Genomic DNA, 16,664 nt, shown 5'->3' with positions numbered 1-16,664 from the left:
GATTTTTTTACTTGACGAGTTGTGCTCTTCTTAGAAGACATGTAAATGGCACGTGTTAGAAAGGCAGTCATAAGAAATAACTTCTGAAAAAGTTCAAACTCCTAATAAGGTTGTACTAAAATAAGTTGCTAGGAGAAACTGGGGTCAGTTGTGTGTACTGGCTCCTCTACAGAATTTATTTCAAGGGATAAAACATTAACTGCCTCAAAAAAAAAAAAAATCTTTTATTTCTCTTGTGATCTGCTGCATCATGCGCTGATGTAACTGGTGACCATTAAATTGATAGTTGACATGAAGAGGGTTATGAAGGCAGAACTTCCAGAAGGAATTGGACCTGGAGTTGTGGGTCTCATTCTTACAAGAGATGACTTACCACAACAGTCAGTTTCCCAGAATTGAATGTGATTTTTTTCAGAGTTTACTTCTGTAGATGCTCCACAACATGTTTTTGTGCATGCACATACACAGACGCCTTTCTTCATGGTTCCTGTGCTGCCTGTGGATGTGGAAGAAAGCCAGATGATTCGTTTCCGTTTCCAAATGTTTGGGACGCTCTCTGTTATTAAAGGGAACCGGATTCCTGTAAAGCGATCAGACAGATCTGTAGAGAAGGGGCAGATTGATTAACAATTAATTTGATACTTCTTAAGAAGGGGCTGCTTGTGTGTTTCAGTTTCCCATCTTACTGTTCAACACCTGAATGCCATTGCTGATTGTCAGGCTCGTTATTTTCACGTTTTAGTTTGTCCACAAAGTTAGGTTACTACTCGGTTTGAGATGTTTGGCTGGGGAAGTAATGTGCAAAAACCATCACGGCTCACTTCCTTTGGGTTGCTTTTTTAGATCAGATCTACGGGTGATACTGACTCTGCTCACGAACTGGAAAGAGACGCTTGGCAGCGAGAGAGAAACGTTTTGCAGAACGCACTGAAACAGGCTGAATCCGAACTGGCTAAAGCGAGCGTTGTAATTGAAAACAAACCAGCGGTCGAAACTTCCAGTCCTGAGGTAAAATGATCGCGATGGCCAGCAAATGGGCTGTCTGGAGCTTGGTGAGCGAGCCATGCCGTAGCCGTTAGCGTGTCATTTAAACCTTCGGCACTTGGTTTGCTTTCGCTATTTTGCCTGTTGTACAGATTTGCTGTGTGAGAACTGTTACCAACTCAAGATCATAACCTCTGGAGAGTTCAGTCCTTGGTAGTATTGTTCTTGGGCATCGCCTAAGAGATTAATGTCACATGTAGAACAGGTAATTTAGTAATTCTGGGGGTTTTTTAATAAATATGATAAAACTTGCTGTTGCAGAGGAGCCAGGAGGTGTACAGCTCAGATTTCTGGGGATATAAGTAACTGTCAGGTTATCGCATTTAACTTTCACTTATTGCTGTAATCTTCAGTTGCTATTTTAAAAGGTGATTTTATAGATGAACAGTTTTATAAACTGCATATTAAATTAGGAACACTTTCCCCATAAGTACCTCATCAGAGAAGTTCCTTTGTAACTTTCTTGGTGTTAGACAGGAACTTGCACCAAAAGTAACCTAAAAGTAACCAAAAGTAACATGCTTTCTGGTTAATATTTATTTAAAGCAGATGTTATTTTCTTTGTTAAAGAGTTAAACTGTTTTAGAGTTTCGGGTATGACAATTTTGCTTTGAAACATTCAGGACATTTAAGGCAGTCTGACATTCCAAACTCGGGTGCTTTTTAGCTATGTACAGAATTGTTCCCAGCTGCCCTCGTGTCCGCAGTATGGATGGTCGATATGAAGACAGCTTGTTTGTGGCTGGTTTTTTGCACACCAACCAGGAACCATGCCAAAATTTTCTAGCCTCGCCAAGACTTCACAGACGTACGCAAATTCAGTAGACTTGGTACAAGCCTCCGTGTAGGGCGTCCAAACTGCCCGAGTGTAATACCGCTACTTTGCACCCAAACGGGCCAAGTCACAGAGTCTGTTAGACAAATACTTGCTCAAAATTTCATTTGAGAGATAAATGTACCCTGCTTCCATACTTCACGATTATTAAATAGCGTTCTACGATTTTGTAAAGCAAAATAGGTTTTAGATGCCCATGCAAAAGCAAGTTGTGGGAGATACTACTGGGAAAAGCGACCAACTTTTCAGAGCTTTCTGTAGCTAAATCTTACCAGATTGGATTTTTTTTTTTCCTTTTTTTCTTTCTCCAGTTGCAGAGATTATATAGGAAGTACCTTAGAGCAGAGAGCTTTAGAAAGGCTCTAGTTTATCAGAAGAAATACCTCTTGCTGCTTCTCGGTGGATTTCAGGACTGTGAGCAAGCAACTCTCTCTCTAATAGCACGTATGGGAATCTACCCCTCACCTGCAGACCTGCAGCTTTCTGGATCGCGTTCCCGTCCTTTTACCAAGTTCAGATGCGCGGTCAGGGCAATCATCGCGGTATCAAGGTAAAGCCAAAACACTCGCCGTCTCTCATACGTGGCATTTTCGTGGGAGTTTTAAAAATTGATAGTTCCGATGGTTTATCCTAGATTAATATTAAGCAGAAGCTATCTCCAAAACCAGTTCAAACGTGACTTGTTAGCTATAACTTTGGCCAAACTGCTATTTCAGGGCCAGCACTAAGTTGGATGCGTACTAAACTAAAGACTTCTAAAAAGCTGCTTCTGTCTTGAGAGATACATTGCAGCTGGGTATTTGAGAATCGGTGCACAACCGTGACAAACTGATGTCCTTTCAGGTCTGACCCTTGTCTGTTTGTTTGGACTCACGGGACAGTCTGTCTTGCATGAGAATGTGCTCATCTCATCAGTGATGGTTTTCCTCTCTTGAATCCAGTAGCCTGTGTATCGTTGGGTATCATTCTAGCATACTCTGTCACTTACTATCAAATGGATTTTGTCAGCTGTACTTGGGACAATACGCCATCTCATAATGGCTTTTGAGTCCATTTAATGGAAAAAAAAAGTTCTAAATGTAATAGTTGGTTACTTCTGAGCAATTTCCTCGTCCAGTAAAAATGATTACTGGCAAGTTTAAGACTTTCAGGAGATGGCACAGGATGTCTTTAGGCTGTTGTCTTTGATGTGGATCCTATAATGACAGCAATATCAAAGGATGTAGGAACAGTGACCTCCAAACTACTCCTCTGAGGCAGGAAGAGCTGCCGCAGAACTCTCTGGAGATCAGGGACGGAGTGGAGGAGCAGTGCCAAAACAAGCAAACCTTTCCAACAGTTAAGAGGATCGTTGCAGGGTAAAATGGGATAAGCCTTCATTCTAAAGACTGAAGTTGAAGAATTCTTCCTCTGCTCCTACAAGGATTGTTACTAACGTTGTTTAATATGTTTCATGCCAGCAAAGAGTTTAATATTGAAATTCAGTGTATTTTTGCTTACTTTTAATGATTGTACAAATTTATTTTGTTACTAAGGTTAAAGTTTTTGGTGAAAAAGTGGAACAAAGTTAGCAGGAAGAGCGCACAGGGTGAAACCCTTTCTCACAGTATAGGAGGTAACACAGGTAAGCGTTTTGGACAAGTACATTGTTTTAATCATAACTTCTCTTCAGTGATGTGTTTCGTTTAAAAACAAAAACAAAGAAATACCCACAGAAGTGGCAAAATCTCTTCATCTGTTAACACAAACGTGTTGATCCGTTTCCTGAACACAATGATTATGAGTTTACAAGGACATTGTAAGAAATTACAATTGAAAACTTTCAGAATTCATAATTTACAACGGCGAGCTCCTCCTCTTCTCCCTTTATTGCAGCTTCTCGAGCTGTGAAACCAAGTCCTGTGTTCATAAAACTCATCAGAGAATTATGTTTGGTACAGTTTGAAGCTACCTGTAATGGAAATTAATGCCTCGAGTAATTAATAAGGCAAGGACAAATACTGCTGTAATAGTATTAAAACGGGCACATGCGGTATCAAAATAAGTCTTAGAAGTAGTGTACTTGCTAGTGTTACCAGAGGTGAAAAAGGGGTTTTAAGCGGTTCCGGAGGTTCAGAAGAGACTTAATCCGATGGCGGATATCCCATAACTATTTTCTCTGGAGTTTATTAAGTGCTAGCAAAGACAGATGGATGGATAGGTGGTCTGATGCGTTCGGTAAGGACTGTGTTCCTTGGAGTTACTTACGGATGTGTTTGTAAAAATTCGAACAAACATCTTAACGCAGGACCCAATATTGTGGAACTGTCCCATTTTATGTAATATTCCATTACTTGTGGCTTTTCAGCACTAAACAAAATTCAGATGAAATAACGCATTTTTCATTACCTGATACTACATAATTTTCACTGTCTTAAGTTGCTGGAAATACTTATTTAAAGAAAAAAACCCAACAAAACAACTTCCTACATAAAACCACTGTGGTGTGGTTCCTATGAAACTTGAATCCTGAAATGCACGCTGAACTTTCTACCTCACTACAAAATAGCATCTTGGCAGCCTCATTAAAAAAGATTTGATTTCTTTTTGTGATTTAAAGGACTTCTCTGAAGGGGTTTTTCTTTTTTAATGTAAACAAAACAACACCCCACCCTCAACCCCCCCAAACCTTCACCAAACCAAACAAAAAAAAAAATCTCTTTCTTTCTCTGCTGTCTCTAAAGTCGGAGAGTGTAAGTCAAGAGTAACGTATAGCTAGAGCAAACAACAAGTATTAAAAGTTGTTGAAAAAAGGTTTTGCTCATATCGGAACGTCCCCTGTGTGGATATAGCAACAGCTATTGAAAAAGCAAGTCTGGAGAAAGAAAAAAAACCGCAAGTTCTCCATTTGCAGGAAGCAGTTGTTCGACATTAAGATGTCAAACTTCTGTTAAATCTGGTTAAAACAAACAAAAAAAACCCCAAACCAAAAAAAAGCAGTTAGCTGTAGAAAGTGTATTTTAGCTGCATTTAAAACCAAACATAATTGTACTCTGCTGTAATTCTTGCGGGTTTTTTTGGTTATGTTTATGATAGCCTGTTCTGAACGGTTCCCAGCGCATATTTTTTTAACTGTTTCATATTTAACCCAGCCTCTGGTGCTAGAACAGCGATTCTGAAAGAGCAGCAGCCCCCGGCTGTTCCCCTCAGCTCTCCCCCCACCCGGGACACCGGGCTGTGCCACAGAACCAGCTCTGCAAGATTCGTGAGCCGCTCCCCCAGATCCTCGTACAGCTTACACAACAGGTCAGTCTGCAGTCTCATGCCTGCGTCTAATCACCCTGATGGACAGTCTTTCCTAAAAATGTAACCGCTTACTGGAGGAGGTACTTGAACAAGAAGAGGAATTTGTTTTCTTAGATCTGGTAAATGTTTTCTTTCTTTCAAGATGCTACAGGAGAAAAGAAAACTTCTCGTTTGCTTTAAGCATGTCTGGCGTTCTTGGACTGAGAGCATTCCTGGTGGTGCTCCCCAATTTCATTTGGACAGGCTACAGGATTGACAATGGCTATGTCTGTCAGCCTTCTTTGAGCGGCAGTTCTTGTTCCGTTTGCTGTCCAAGTTGGAGATTAATTTCTGAGCATCCTGTGGAAGCGGCTCCCCTACCATATGACAGCGTTGCGTTAGTGTTAGCTGCCTTCAGACTCTGCGCACGCACACAGAATGGGAGGTGGAGAACTCGCGGGGTGCGTGCTGTTGCAGGTTTTCATGAATTATGGCCAGTTCTGCACAGAAGTACAACCCCAGCGACTTGCTGCTGGGTTGGATGTCAGAGGTGACGTTCTGCACGGTGCTGCTAAGCCAGTGCCTGAGCTGCAAGCTCTGCGCTTGAGTTGGAGGAAGGTGGCCTGTGGTCACTCCTGACCTGCCCGCTCCCAGGCTCTCCTGGGACCCAGACTAACCTCGGGCATTGCACAGTCCATTACTGGGTGTAGCGTCTCCTCTCCCAAGCCACTCCTCGTGTGTGGCTTCTTTCTTGAAGGATTTGCAGGAGTTGATGTGGAAGGTAGCCGTTCTCAGTCCCATCAGCTTGGGACGTGGTGTTTGTTTCTTAACCCCCTTGCTAAATTAGAAACTTCAACCAGCAGGCAAGAGTTTTCTTCGTAAAGGGAAAAAAAAGAGTAGCGAGGAAGTAGCTGTGGTGATCTAGAGGTATGCAAAGACAGCAGATGCTCCAAATTATCTTAGGTTTTTTAACATTGCTGACTGATTTGGGGGACAGGACAGTGCTTGTCGCGAAGGACGGGTAGCGTTCTGGTTTGCATAGAATTTAGCAAAACGTTTTGGAGAGTTAGAGGCCTGCAAGCATTTCCCAAAAGACTTAATTCTACCTCAGCCTGTTCCTCTGTCATGGCACGTATCTGGGTCTGACAGCCAGAGGTAGGAGCTGGCAGCTTACCTATCAAGAAAAGGCATCTGTATGGTATGGAACAGGGACGTTGATAATAGTAGGCCCTGACGGATTACACTGTGTGATGGGGTTAGTGGTAGCTCAGGTCTAACGTGGATCCGAGATAGGTTAAACGATGCCTGTCGCTGCTTTTGTTTCCTGACGAAGCTATACAGAAGGAAGGGGTGGATAGGAACTACCTTCCGCTCATCAAAAGGTGCAGGGGGAAGGAAGAAATCCTAACTCCAAATAGCAGTATGTTTGCACAGAGTGTCCCCTCCGATGCGTATTTCTGCTAATATTTGAAATTTGTTGTTAACGTCCGGAAAGGAAACGCAGTGTGCCATCTAAAGGGTCCCCTTTTTCAACCTTGTCCTTCAAGATAGCATTTTACCTGCTGGACAGGAGAGTACGTGCCTGGAGGCAGCGTGCTCCTCTTCAGTCCTTCTTCGCAGAAACAGGTCTTTTCTCACTTGGCCATCTGGGCTTGCCTCTGGCTGCAGCTTTCTTACCTGAGGGACTTTGTGTTGCCTATCAGTAGAGAGTCATAGATACTCCAGCTTTTATCAAAACATCCTTTCTTTTGACTCCCCTGTATACAACGCTGCCTGGTCTCTATTGTTTTATATGTAACTTTGTGGTGGTGGTGGTTTTTACTGTTGTTCTAGTTTGTTTTGCACTGAATTACTGCTTATATGCACGTAACTTTATTATATTTATTTGAGAGTATAGCATGAGAAGAAGAAAATCATTTGTTTTCCTTTTAAGATTGCATCCATCCACAAGTTCAGCTTCAGAAAAGTCACTTGTGCCTACTCAGGATCCTGAACGATCGCTAACGGAATACATCCATCGCTTAGAGGTTATCCAGCAAAGACTAGGGGGTGCGCAGCCAGGTAAGAACCACCTTGTTACCCCTCACAGCTGCCAGCAGTCTGGGCTGCTTTTTGCAAGGTTCTTCCTACATATTGCCTATAACACTTAAAGCATGTAAAGAGTGTCATTTTAATGAATAATTATAATTATTGGTGGGGGGGGTAAGGAGAAAAAATGAAGTCTCTGAAATGAAACCTTTTTGTGAATCGTATCTAAAATTAGTCCAAGTGTGGCATTTCTCAGAGTAAGTTCTTAGTGGAATTCTTCAGAGATCAGGCTGAATAATTCCATGTGATTCCCCACCCTGCCGTTATCAAGTCTAAATAAGCAAGTGTTGCAGTTTAAATGAGGTAGTGTATAGAGTTAATTTGCTTTAAAGTGAGAGCGCCATTGTAATAGCTGAACAGGGCTTTCTCTGCAGCACAAACTATAATACTTCCCTCATTTATTGCTTCCTTATATTCCGTAGCAGATTAAAAAAAAAAAATGTGGAGGCTGGTAAAAACCAGCCATCTAGTTCCAAGATTGATCGAAGAGCACATAAAGGACTGTAGTGGCACTTACCTTTGCTATTTAAAACACTTCCACCTGATTTCTAGACTGAATTTACTTAGTTTAATCTTCTAGTTACTCACTCTTGTTACATCTTAGTTGTATCACAGAAATTCTTTGTCCCAAGGAAGAACTTAGAAACTGTGAGCACATCATCCTCAAATCACCTCCTATCAAGATACTATTAGATGTGTTTTTCAATGTTTTGTTATTTTTGAGACTCACGTCTAAGCCTTCTCCAGTGTATTAGTATCTCTGGATTGTGAAAACAGAGCTGGACCTCCGGCTGCAACGTCATTTGTGCCAGACCAAATACAAAGATAACTTGTTCCTTGCTCATACATGTAACCATCGTGTTGCAGGGGCAGCCTCCTGCCGCCTGCCTTCCCCGCTGCAGGGCAGCAACATAGGTTAAACAGCAAGGTAATATATACAATATCCACGCAGATGCACACAGAGCCCGTGCACGCAGCCCGTGCCACGGCTACGCCAGGCGAAGTCACGCTCCTGCACACCCCGATCCCAGTAGGTGACTGGGGGAGAGGGCACCCGTGTTAGCTCAAATCACTAGGGATGGGATCGTCATGACCACGGTCCACATCGGGATATAACACAGAGCTGCCTCCCAGGCCCAGGGAGAAGCACAAAGCTCCAGCGCTGCCTCCTGTGTGGAGGCTCCTGAGGAGCCTGCTGACAGCTATTCCTCCAGGGTCTTTGGAGCATCTTCCCCAAAGCTTGCTTCACCCATCCAGGTTTATGTTGCTAGTTCCCTGCTGGTCCCGGTCAGATAATGCCATGGATGTTTTCATCCAACCTTTATCCCTTTCATCTGCTGTGGCTAGTTCCTTCCCCGTGTTACTTCTGGATGCTCATCCCCACCATCGGTTTACTTCCTCATGCTACTTTTGGGTCACTGTGGTCCCTGATCTCTAGGCAAGCACCGATTACTTCCTTCCACCAAGCACCACCCTGGGCTCCCCATGGTTTCAGCCAAAAGCTGGAAAGATGACCAGGTAGATGTTCGGCTGCGGCACTGCGGGGGCGCAGGGGGCCGTGTGGATTCCTTCGCACGTTGCACATACACATCTTACACATTTCTTTCACAAAGCGTAACCGTTGTCAGCTGCTGTTTCCCAGGCAGACTCGCCTCCTGTAATTGTCCTTCAGTCTTTGCCCGAAGAGGTGTGCCTTTTATATCGGTTGCGTCGAGCTGAGAAAAATAGTTGACCATATCCGGAAAAAACTCTGCCAGTCGCCAGTACTCTTACTGCTGGCCGCTCCTCCGGTCTTTATCGTCAGCAGATCATCTCTGCGGCGATTTTTATGGGAGAAGGGCTGGGGATTCAATCGCTGATCACAGCATTAAATCGCGACTCTTGGCCCCGCGGTCATTGCAGATGCTCTTTCAAATCGCATCTGCCGCGCTGGCTCCTCAGCAGGACTAGGTTTGAACGTTTAATCGACGTTGTAGAGGTGCGGTGTTGTTCTCATTCAGTTTCCCCACAATTTATAAAAGGCGTTATTAATTGCGACTACTGACTTTACTGCTTTTGGAAAAATAATGATTCTTAAGTTAACTTCTGACGCAAATTTTTTATGATTACATGTTGCATTCCTAACGCATTTTTAGTGTTAACTTTGAAAAATTAAACTTGAAAATTACATGTTTCTCTAGAAAGAGAGGAATCTTGGCTTTGTCAGCATTCAGAGGAGCCTGGTGTAGCTGGACAACAGCTCTGGGGAAAGTAAAACATTGCCTGTTTTTCTGGCTCGCTGAGTTGATCTAATTAACAAAAAAAAAGTTTTACAGGCTAGCTGTGCTTACAAATCCTAGCCTCGCTTATACCGCTAAAGTCAACAGCTACAGTGACACTTCCATGTGGGAACTTTGACATTGTTCTCGGCAGGATTTTACCTAGAAACCTTAATACCGTGACTTTGTGGGGTTTTGTTTTGTTTTTGGTTTTTTTCCCCCCCAAATACTGCGATTGTTTATGGCAGGTATAGACAGATAACCAAATTTGCGAACTGAAACCTGACAGCATTTCTAGAAATAAGGTATTTTGCTTTACGCTAAGTGTGGAGTAAGTATTCCACAACTGGCACACCGTTAATAGCGGTTTTGTGGAAAGCGCGTATCATTTTTGTAATTTTCACGTTAACCGGAATGATGTCAGGAATTACAGAATGATGTTGCAGCCCTTAGAACAGTGCTGTGAGCAAAATGATTTCCCAGTTTCTAATGAACTTTAAAACACTTACTCAGTGACAAGACCTTGTCCAGCCGCAGAACGCGTACTGAATCATCGCAAGAGTTGGACCGAGCAGCCCTGTTGCTGTGTGTAAAGTAGGCCTGCGATTGAGCGCTGGTCTTAGCGCGTGAAGGTTTGCTTTGGCAGACGTGTGAGCTTTCAAATCTTGTATCGTTCCTAGGTGGCTCATGAAAATGGTAATTGCTTTCAGTGTAGCTCGTATGAAGCACACTGAGGAAATTACGTGCTGCTAACTGTACCCTGTCGCTTCATAACACAAGCAGTTTTCTAATATTCGTTTTATTTAAATTTAGGACAAGTTCCAGGCTCACCTCGCCAGAGAAACATGAAAAAGTGATGAGAACGCTTCTGAAACCTGTACTGCGAACCCCCCTCCCCGAGTTATTGCTTCCTTCTGAGTTGGTCCATACTGAACGGAGGCGCTTGCGATCTCTTGTGCGACTGAATAAAGGGCAGTGCTTTTGCATCAGATTTTTATATGACTCTTTTTATTATATTTTAGTACTTTAAGAGGAAATTACTTTTCACTAAGAACAATGTTTTACATTCTCATGTGAAATTACTACTAAGTTAACAGCTGAAGTGTGCCTGCATCACTGTATTGTAAGTTGCAAAGAGTCTCTTTGGTGTTTATTTTTCTATAGTGTATAGCTGGATTCCTTGTAAAAAAAGTTATTAAAATGGCATTTTATTAGTGAATTCTTACATTGTACGGTTATTTGTTTCCACCTCACCTATTTACTTGTTTTGCTATTCCTAAAATTGTTTGGGTTTCGATATTTCTGTAGGATCACTCTGACTAACAGAACAGCTAAAATACTCTCCCAAATATCAAAGATACGTGTAGCCTTCTGTGAATTTAGGGTTTGCTCTTCTCGTTTTACAATAAATAAGTCCTCCCTCAGTCTTTCTCATCGTATTCCAATTTGGTGTCAAGCCACCACTCCTTGAGCTCTTCTGTGACTGAGCTATGCATGCGTGATGTATTTGGTCTGACTGAATTCATGCAGTGTAATTAATCTGTGCCTGCTCAGGAAGTCAAACGCATGTTAGATTTTCCTCCAGCGTGACCGGCACCTATCAGACTGATCTTTCCAGCTGTGAACTTGTGTCCTCTTTGGTGTGTCCCCTCTGCCCTGCTCCAAGTGACAGCTTGGGCAGGTATCTTCTCTCACTGCCCTGTCACAACCAGCTACTGGGGTGCTGGGTTGTATTCGCTGACGATTTGAATAAAGGTAATGGGTGCTAGTCCACATACGAGCAAAACCCATGCTTGGAACTAGTGAGATAGAAGGGCGCTGATCTTCTGGAAGGCTCCATTACAAGTAGTTTGGAAAGAGCCGAAGTCAGCTGGCTGCACCCTTGCCTCTCCCTCAACTTACCAGAGACTCGGAGAGAGTAGTCGGAAAAGGAGCTGCTTCCGACGCTTGGCAAACTGGAGCATCTGTGTTACAGAAATGCTTGCGTGTTTAGGAACTTTAAAAAAAAATAAATTGTTTCTAAAGTAGACTTGGATTAGACTAGCGTTTATAAATGGGAAAATAAACAGAGTCAATGCAGGAAAAGTAGAAATTAAGTTCAAAGTGCAAATAGATGAGATAGAAGAGAAATAAGTAAAGCTTGTAAGCACTGAATTAGAAGTTTTTAACACAACTCTTGGACTGCTGGTATTGATCTGTCCTATTTAGTCTGGATCCTTTTAGCTTAATTTTCCTAATTCAAAAGGCTCATAACTTTTGTTTAAATGTATGCATTTTTGGCAAAAACAAAACCCCTAAACTATATCCACCTCTAACGTAAGTGAAACTCCTGACTGCAAATCCTAGCTCTGCCCAGGACCTTGTGCTGTAGGTACCTTTCGGGGAGGTGTGTATTAAGTTGCTGGTGAGAGAAGAGAAAAGAAGCAGCATTCTGGTGGTACACCCATTTCCAGTCAGAATGTATCGCAGTGCAAAAATATTCCAAATATCATGCTGAATAAGACTTCTTTCTGCGATATTTACCTGTGGTATTTGTTGTCATGATTATTTCACAGAAGCCGAGTGCTTCTTGGGATACCCAAGATTCATTCTTCTCTTTCTTTCTCTTTAGAAGAAGTACAGGCAGAATTGTAATACCAGAAGCATTTTAAGACTCTGGGAAGGTGAAATCTCTACCTTTGAAGCATACACGGTGTTTAACTTTGGGGTATCAGAAAAATGTCTTCTGGAGGCCAATTATTCTACTACAGCCTATTAAAAGATTTTTCTCTGCAGGATATTTGACAACTGGATATTGGCGTTCGTCCAAGATTGATACACCTATTTAACTGCTTTTGTCCAATAGTGGTCTTGGCAAGCCCTTGTTTATCTGTCAGGTAGATCACCATTTAGTTCTCTGAAAAATGATGTGTGTGGGGGGTGTGTGTGTATATATATATACACACACTTGAAAGAGAGAGGAGCCTGGCCTCCAAGAAGCTAGGTAGGACAAGAGGCTGGTACGAGTGGCAGGGGAGAGGAGCCGTTTGTGCTGATGGCCTATCAGTGGGGGAAACGAGCAGCACCAAGAGCTCCGGTGCTGCGCGGAGGAAACGCTGCGGAGCTTTAGTAGCAATCCTAGGGGAAGGAAGAGTCTCTCTGCTGGAGGTACTGGACTGCCCCTGGTACTCGGGGCTCCTCAACAGGTGCTGCTGTCTCTGGGTTGACTGGAGCCTAGCTCGACAAAGCGCTGTACCTCACAAGTCCGTGTATTTTTTATCGTTCGCCAACGGGAGCATCCAAGGCTGTATCCCTGAGTCGCCAGCAGGCTCGGGGCACGGCACAGCAGGCAGGACGCTCTGCAGTTCAGGCTCCGGGAGACTGCGCAGCCAGTCCCTCGGGCAGCCCCGGAACTTCGGTGGTGGGTGCTGCTGCCGCGTCTGCTCTCGGCCTGGCCGCCCTTCGGGGAAGCGCTTGCTGGGTTCCTTGGCTACTTGTCAGGCTGCCCATGCCAGAGGCAAATGCGCCTGTGGGAGCCGCGTGGTGGCTTTGCAGGCCGCAGGTGACATTTGGGCCAGCCCCCGAAGAACTCATGCTGGACACATCGCAGGTGGCATCCTGGCTCTTCTGCAGGAAACCGGTAACTTAGCTGCATTCTGGATGTCGGTAAGACCTTTCTCAATGCCTGCTCTTACTCTTAGCAAGCTAGTGCTGTGCCACCGTGCTAATTCTTGAAACTTTTGAGAATTTTTATTTGGCTGGCCGAAGGTTATGTTAAAAAAAAAAAAAGTGGCAATGCAGGTAGCCAGCTTTGGAAGTTAGCGTCGGGCTTCTCATCAGTATTGTTGTAACAGGTAAGAAACGTCCTCTTACTTGAGCAAAAAGGTACTAGGTGATCTGCATGGAAGAGGCTATGAAGGGTATCGTGTGTGGGAGAATCCCAGCTGTGCAAGGGGCGACTCAGACTCTGGTTCCGCAACCCCTGGTAACTGTCCTATGCAGGGGTCGGGTCAGCGCGCGTGTCTGACCCAGTTTGTGCAATGTTACCTTGGCACACATACAGAGTTTATTATCCTATGACAGCTATAGGAGAACCTATTACCTGATTGGGCATAAATTTTTGAGGGCTATGAACAAACAGCACCTGATTTGGTATAAAAGCTTGCCAAAAGTAACTTCACTTGCCCAGAGTTCCAAACCAATTTGAGCTGAGTAAGTTTATGCTGGATCAGTGACTGTATCATATTTCTTTTAAAAATCTGATTCTAGGAGTCGTAATGCTAGATGTAGCATTCTGTCAAACTGCACACTCTGAATGGTGTTGGTGTCCTTTTTGTTTAGCATAGCATGAGTTTATCTTCTGTTACAAATAACGTGCATTTCTAGACCAGAGTTCAAAACCGGCACTAAATCAAACCTGTATTTTCACACTCGCACGTGAACTGCACTTTTCATTTTGACTTTGTAAGCAGGGCGGCTATTAGACCTTAGGGCCTGTACTCATAATGAGCCAGTAAGTAGTGACACTGCAGATCTGTATTAATGAATAATTTTAAAATCCGGCACTTTCAGGTGGACAATAAAAAAACCCACCTTTTAAAGGACAAAAGGTAAATTTTATGTGTGTGTATTTAGTTAGTTTCCCGGCATGCCCTGGTGTTTGTAGGTTGGCACATCATAAGGATCAGTTCTGTTTCAAGTGAACCTGGCTTTGCATTTGCACGTTTTTAAATCAATGTACAGTGTCAGTAATTCAATGTCCCAAAGATTCACTGCTCTTAGGTTGGTCACTGATAGGGTGGAAATGATTCAAGTATTGCCTTAGCGTGTACACAAAAGCCCTAGGAACAGACACTATTTTCCCTTAGCACTCTGTGCCAGATGCAAGCATTGCGGAATAGTGGATAATTTAAGTGTTCCTGAGCATAGTCTACTTCATCCTTCTCAGAAATGAGGACTGTGAATGAAGTAAGGCTGTCTGTTAGCAATTCACCTCTAGGCAACGAGAGCTATCAGTAACTTGACGCATTGGCTGCTGAGGCTTCCCCAGCCACGCTCCCCCACCACTAATCGTGGAAGCCAAGCACTCGGCACCCGCTGAACGGCAGGGCTCTTCCCCTGCCTCTGCCCAAACCTCTGCGGGGCCTGCATTCAGCGGTGTGTTCAGGCGGAACCTTTCCATGACAGTCAGTGCTGCATTATTCCCCTGCCTCGCCTCCTCCCTTCTGTCCTGGTTTCGGCTAGGACAGAGTTAATTTTCTTCCTAGTAGCTGGGATAGTGCTGTGTTTTGGATTTAGTAGGAAAAGAATGTTGATAACACCCTGATGTTTTTAGTTGTTGCTAAGTAGTGTTTATACTCAGTCAAGGATTTTTCAGCTTCTCGTGCCCAGCCAGCAAGAAGGCTGGAGGGGCACAAGAAGCTGGGAGGGGACACCATCAGGACAGCTGACCCAAACTGGCCAAAGAGCTATTCCATACCATATGACATCATGCCCAGTATATAAACTGGGGGGAGTTAACTGGGAGGGGGGATCGCGGCTCGGGAACTAACTGGGCATCAGTCAACGAGTGGTGAGCAATTGCATTGTGCACCACTTGCTTTGTATAGTTTAATTCTTTTAGTATTGCTATTGTCATATTATTATTATCATTATCATTGTTTTTCATTCCTTTCTGTCCTATTAAACTGTCTTTATCTCAACTCACGAGGTTTGGGGTTTTTTTTCCTGATTCTCTCCCCCATCCCAGGGGTGGGGGGGGAGTGAGCGAGCGGCTGTGTGGTGCTTAGCTGCCGGCTGGGGTTAAACCACGACACCTTCATAGAGACCTCTTACCTGACAGGCACCGCAGTCACCCCTGTAAGACAGTCTCCTTGGGCATTCGCCATTTCCAGAAACACGGGCAGCATGCGGGGGGCAAGAGGCAGACGCTGCAGCCCCCTATTCAGAAAAGAAATCTGCAGAGAAGAAATCAAGCCCGTCAGTCTCTCAGGATCTGTGAGCTATAGGTAACGCGTTGCCTGTGGCTACGCTCCCATCAGCTCCCTGGTTCCCAAAGAGAAAGTTTTCGGAAGGACAGCTGAAGCACCGTGGCAGAAATGTTTCTGCCCAGTGTGGGGTGGTAAAGTCAAGTTTTGAACAGTGTGGCTTTCCAAGTCCTGGTGTGGTGCGTCTGTGCCCTCTGAAGGGCAGTCGTACAGGACGCGCTCTCTTGTGACGCGTTGACCTCAGCAGTATGAGCAGAGAAATCAGAGGGTGAAGCATTTTGGGACTAGGAAAGAAGAGAGAGGGCAGGAGCAGAAAGAAAGGGAAGGAGAAGCAAGGACCGGTTGTAGGTAACAGGAACAGAAAGTGGCTGATCCTCCAAGTAATTTTTTGGTAATCCCTGAATGGAGCGTGAGTAGAGATTCTCTCACTGCTGCAGTGACCTGGAATATCTGCTAATGCAAATGTCTGCCTGTCTCACACTGGCTATGCTACAGCGTGCCATCGATCCATGTTTCACAGGATGCAAACATGGTGCTGGCAAACATGCATGCCATCCTGTCTTGTGCTGCTTGGAGACTCGCAGCCCCAAACTGCTCCCTTGCTTGAAGGCTGTACTGTACCGTGGATGCTGGGGTGCTGTGAACCCATGCTAACCCGTGTGATTTTTTTTATACCTGTCATGTACATGCGTGAGGAGAACAGCTCTCACGTGATGCCTTCCTCAGCAGCGACGTGTCCTGTTTTCAGAATAAACAAACTTCAGCCTCTGTTGTTCACCTGCCAGCTCAGGAGCATGGTCCACAGGGATACTAGGTGCAGCGCCACAGCCGTGCTATTCTGCAGCACCACACTCAGGAAGGGAAGGTGCAGAGAAAACGCTTACTTCAGAGGCCTGGGAGGGCTGCATTGCCCCTGCCCCACATCTGATACCGACACAAACCTGATCACCCCAAAAGGGAGAGCTGTTTCTGACAGAAGTATTTGTTAGCAGAAAACTTCTCCCCAGATTTCTTCCCTACTTTCTGGCTCCAGGAAAGCTATTGTTACTGGTGGAGCAGTCCTTGTGCTCGGGACCACTGGCAAGGTCCCGGATTTGCCTTTGTGTGAGTCTCTGGGGGGGTTGCAGGAATGCCAGAGGAAGATCACGCCTTGGTGTCCTGCCACACGTTCACCCTGGAACCTGTGGTTAAACTGGGAAAAGCCACTGC

General features: G+C 44.4%; 1 protein-coding gene across 1 annotated transcript in view; it reads left to right on the top strand.

Annotated features, from left to right (window-relative positions):
- The window catches only part of PCNT (pericentrin), a 102,441-nt gene extending 91,733 nt beyond the window's left edge, over positions 1-10,708 (top strand). The window contains 6 exon segments of the mRNA XM_050899943.1: positions 844-1,008; positions 2,191-2,429; positions 3,415-3,503; positions 5,011-5,164; positions 7,077-7,204; positions 10,303-10,708. Coding sequence (XP_050755900.1) covers positions 844-1,008; positions 2,191-2,429; positions 3,415-3,503; positions 5,011-5,164; positions 7,077-7,204; positions 10,303-10,346 — 819 coding nt within the window. The 3' untranslated portion in view covers positions 10,347-10,708.
- The last annotated feature ends 5,956 nt before the right edge of the window (positions 10,709-16,664 follow it).

This window comes from Gymnogyps californianus, chromosome 7, assembly GCF_018139145.2.
Source record: "Gymnogyps californianus isolate 813 chromosome 7, ASM1813914v2, whole genome shotgun sequence".
Lineage (NCBI taxonomy): Eukaryota > Metazoa > Chordata > Aves > Accipitriformes > Cathartidae > Gymnogyps > Gymnogyps californianus.
Note: the sequence above shows the minus strand (reverse complement) of the source record. Positions and strands in the feature narration are given on the sequence as shown.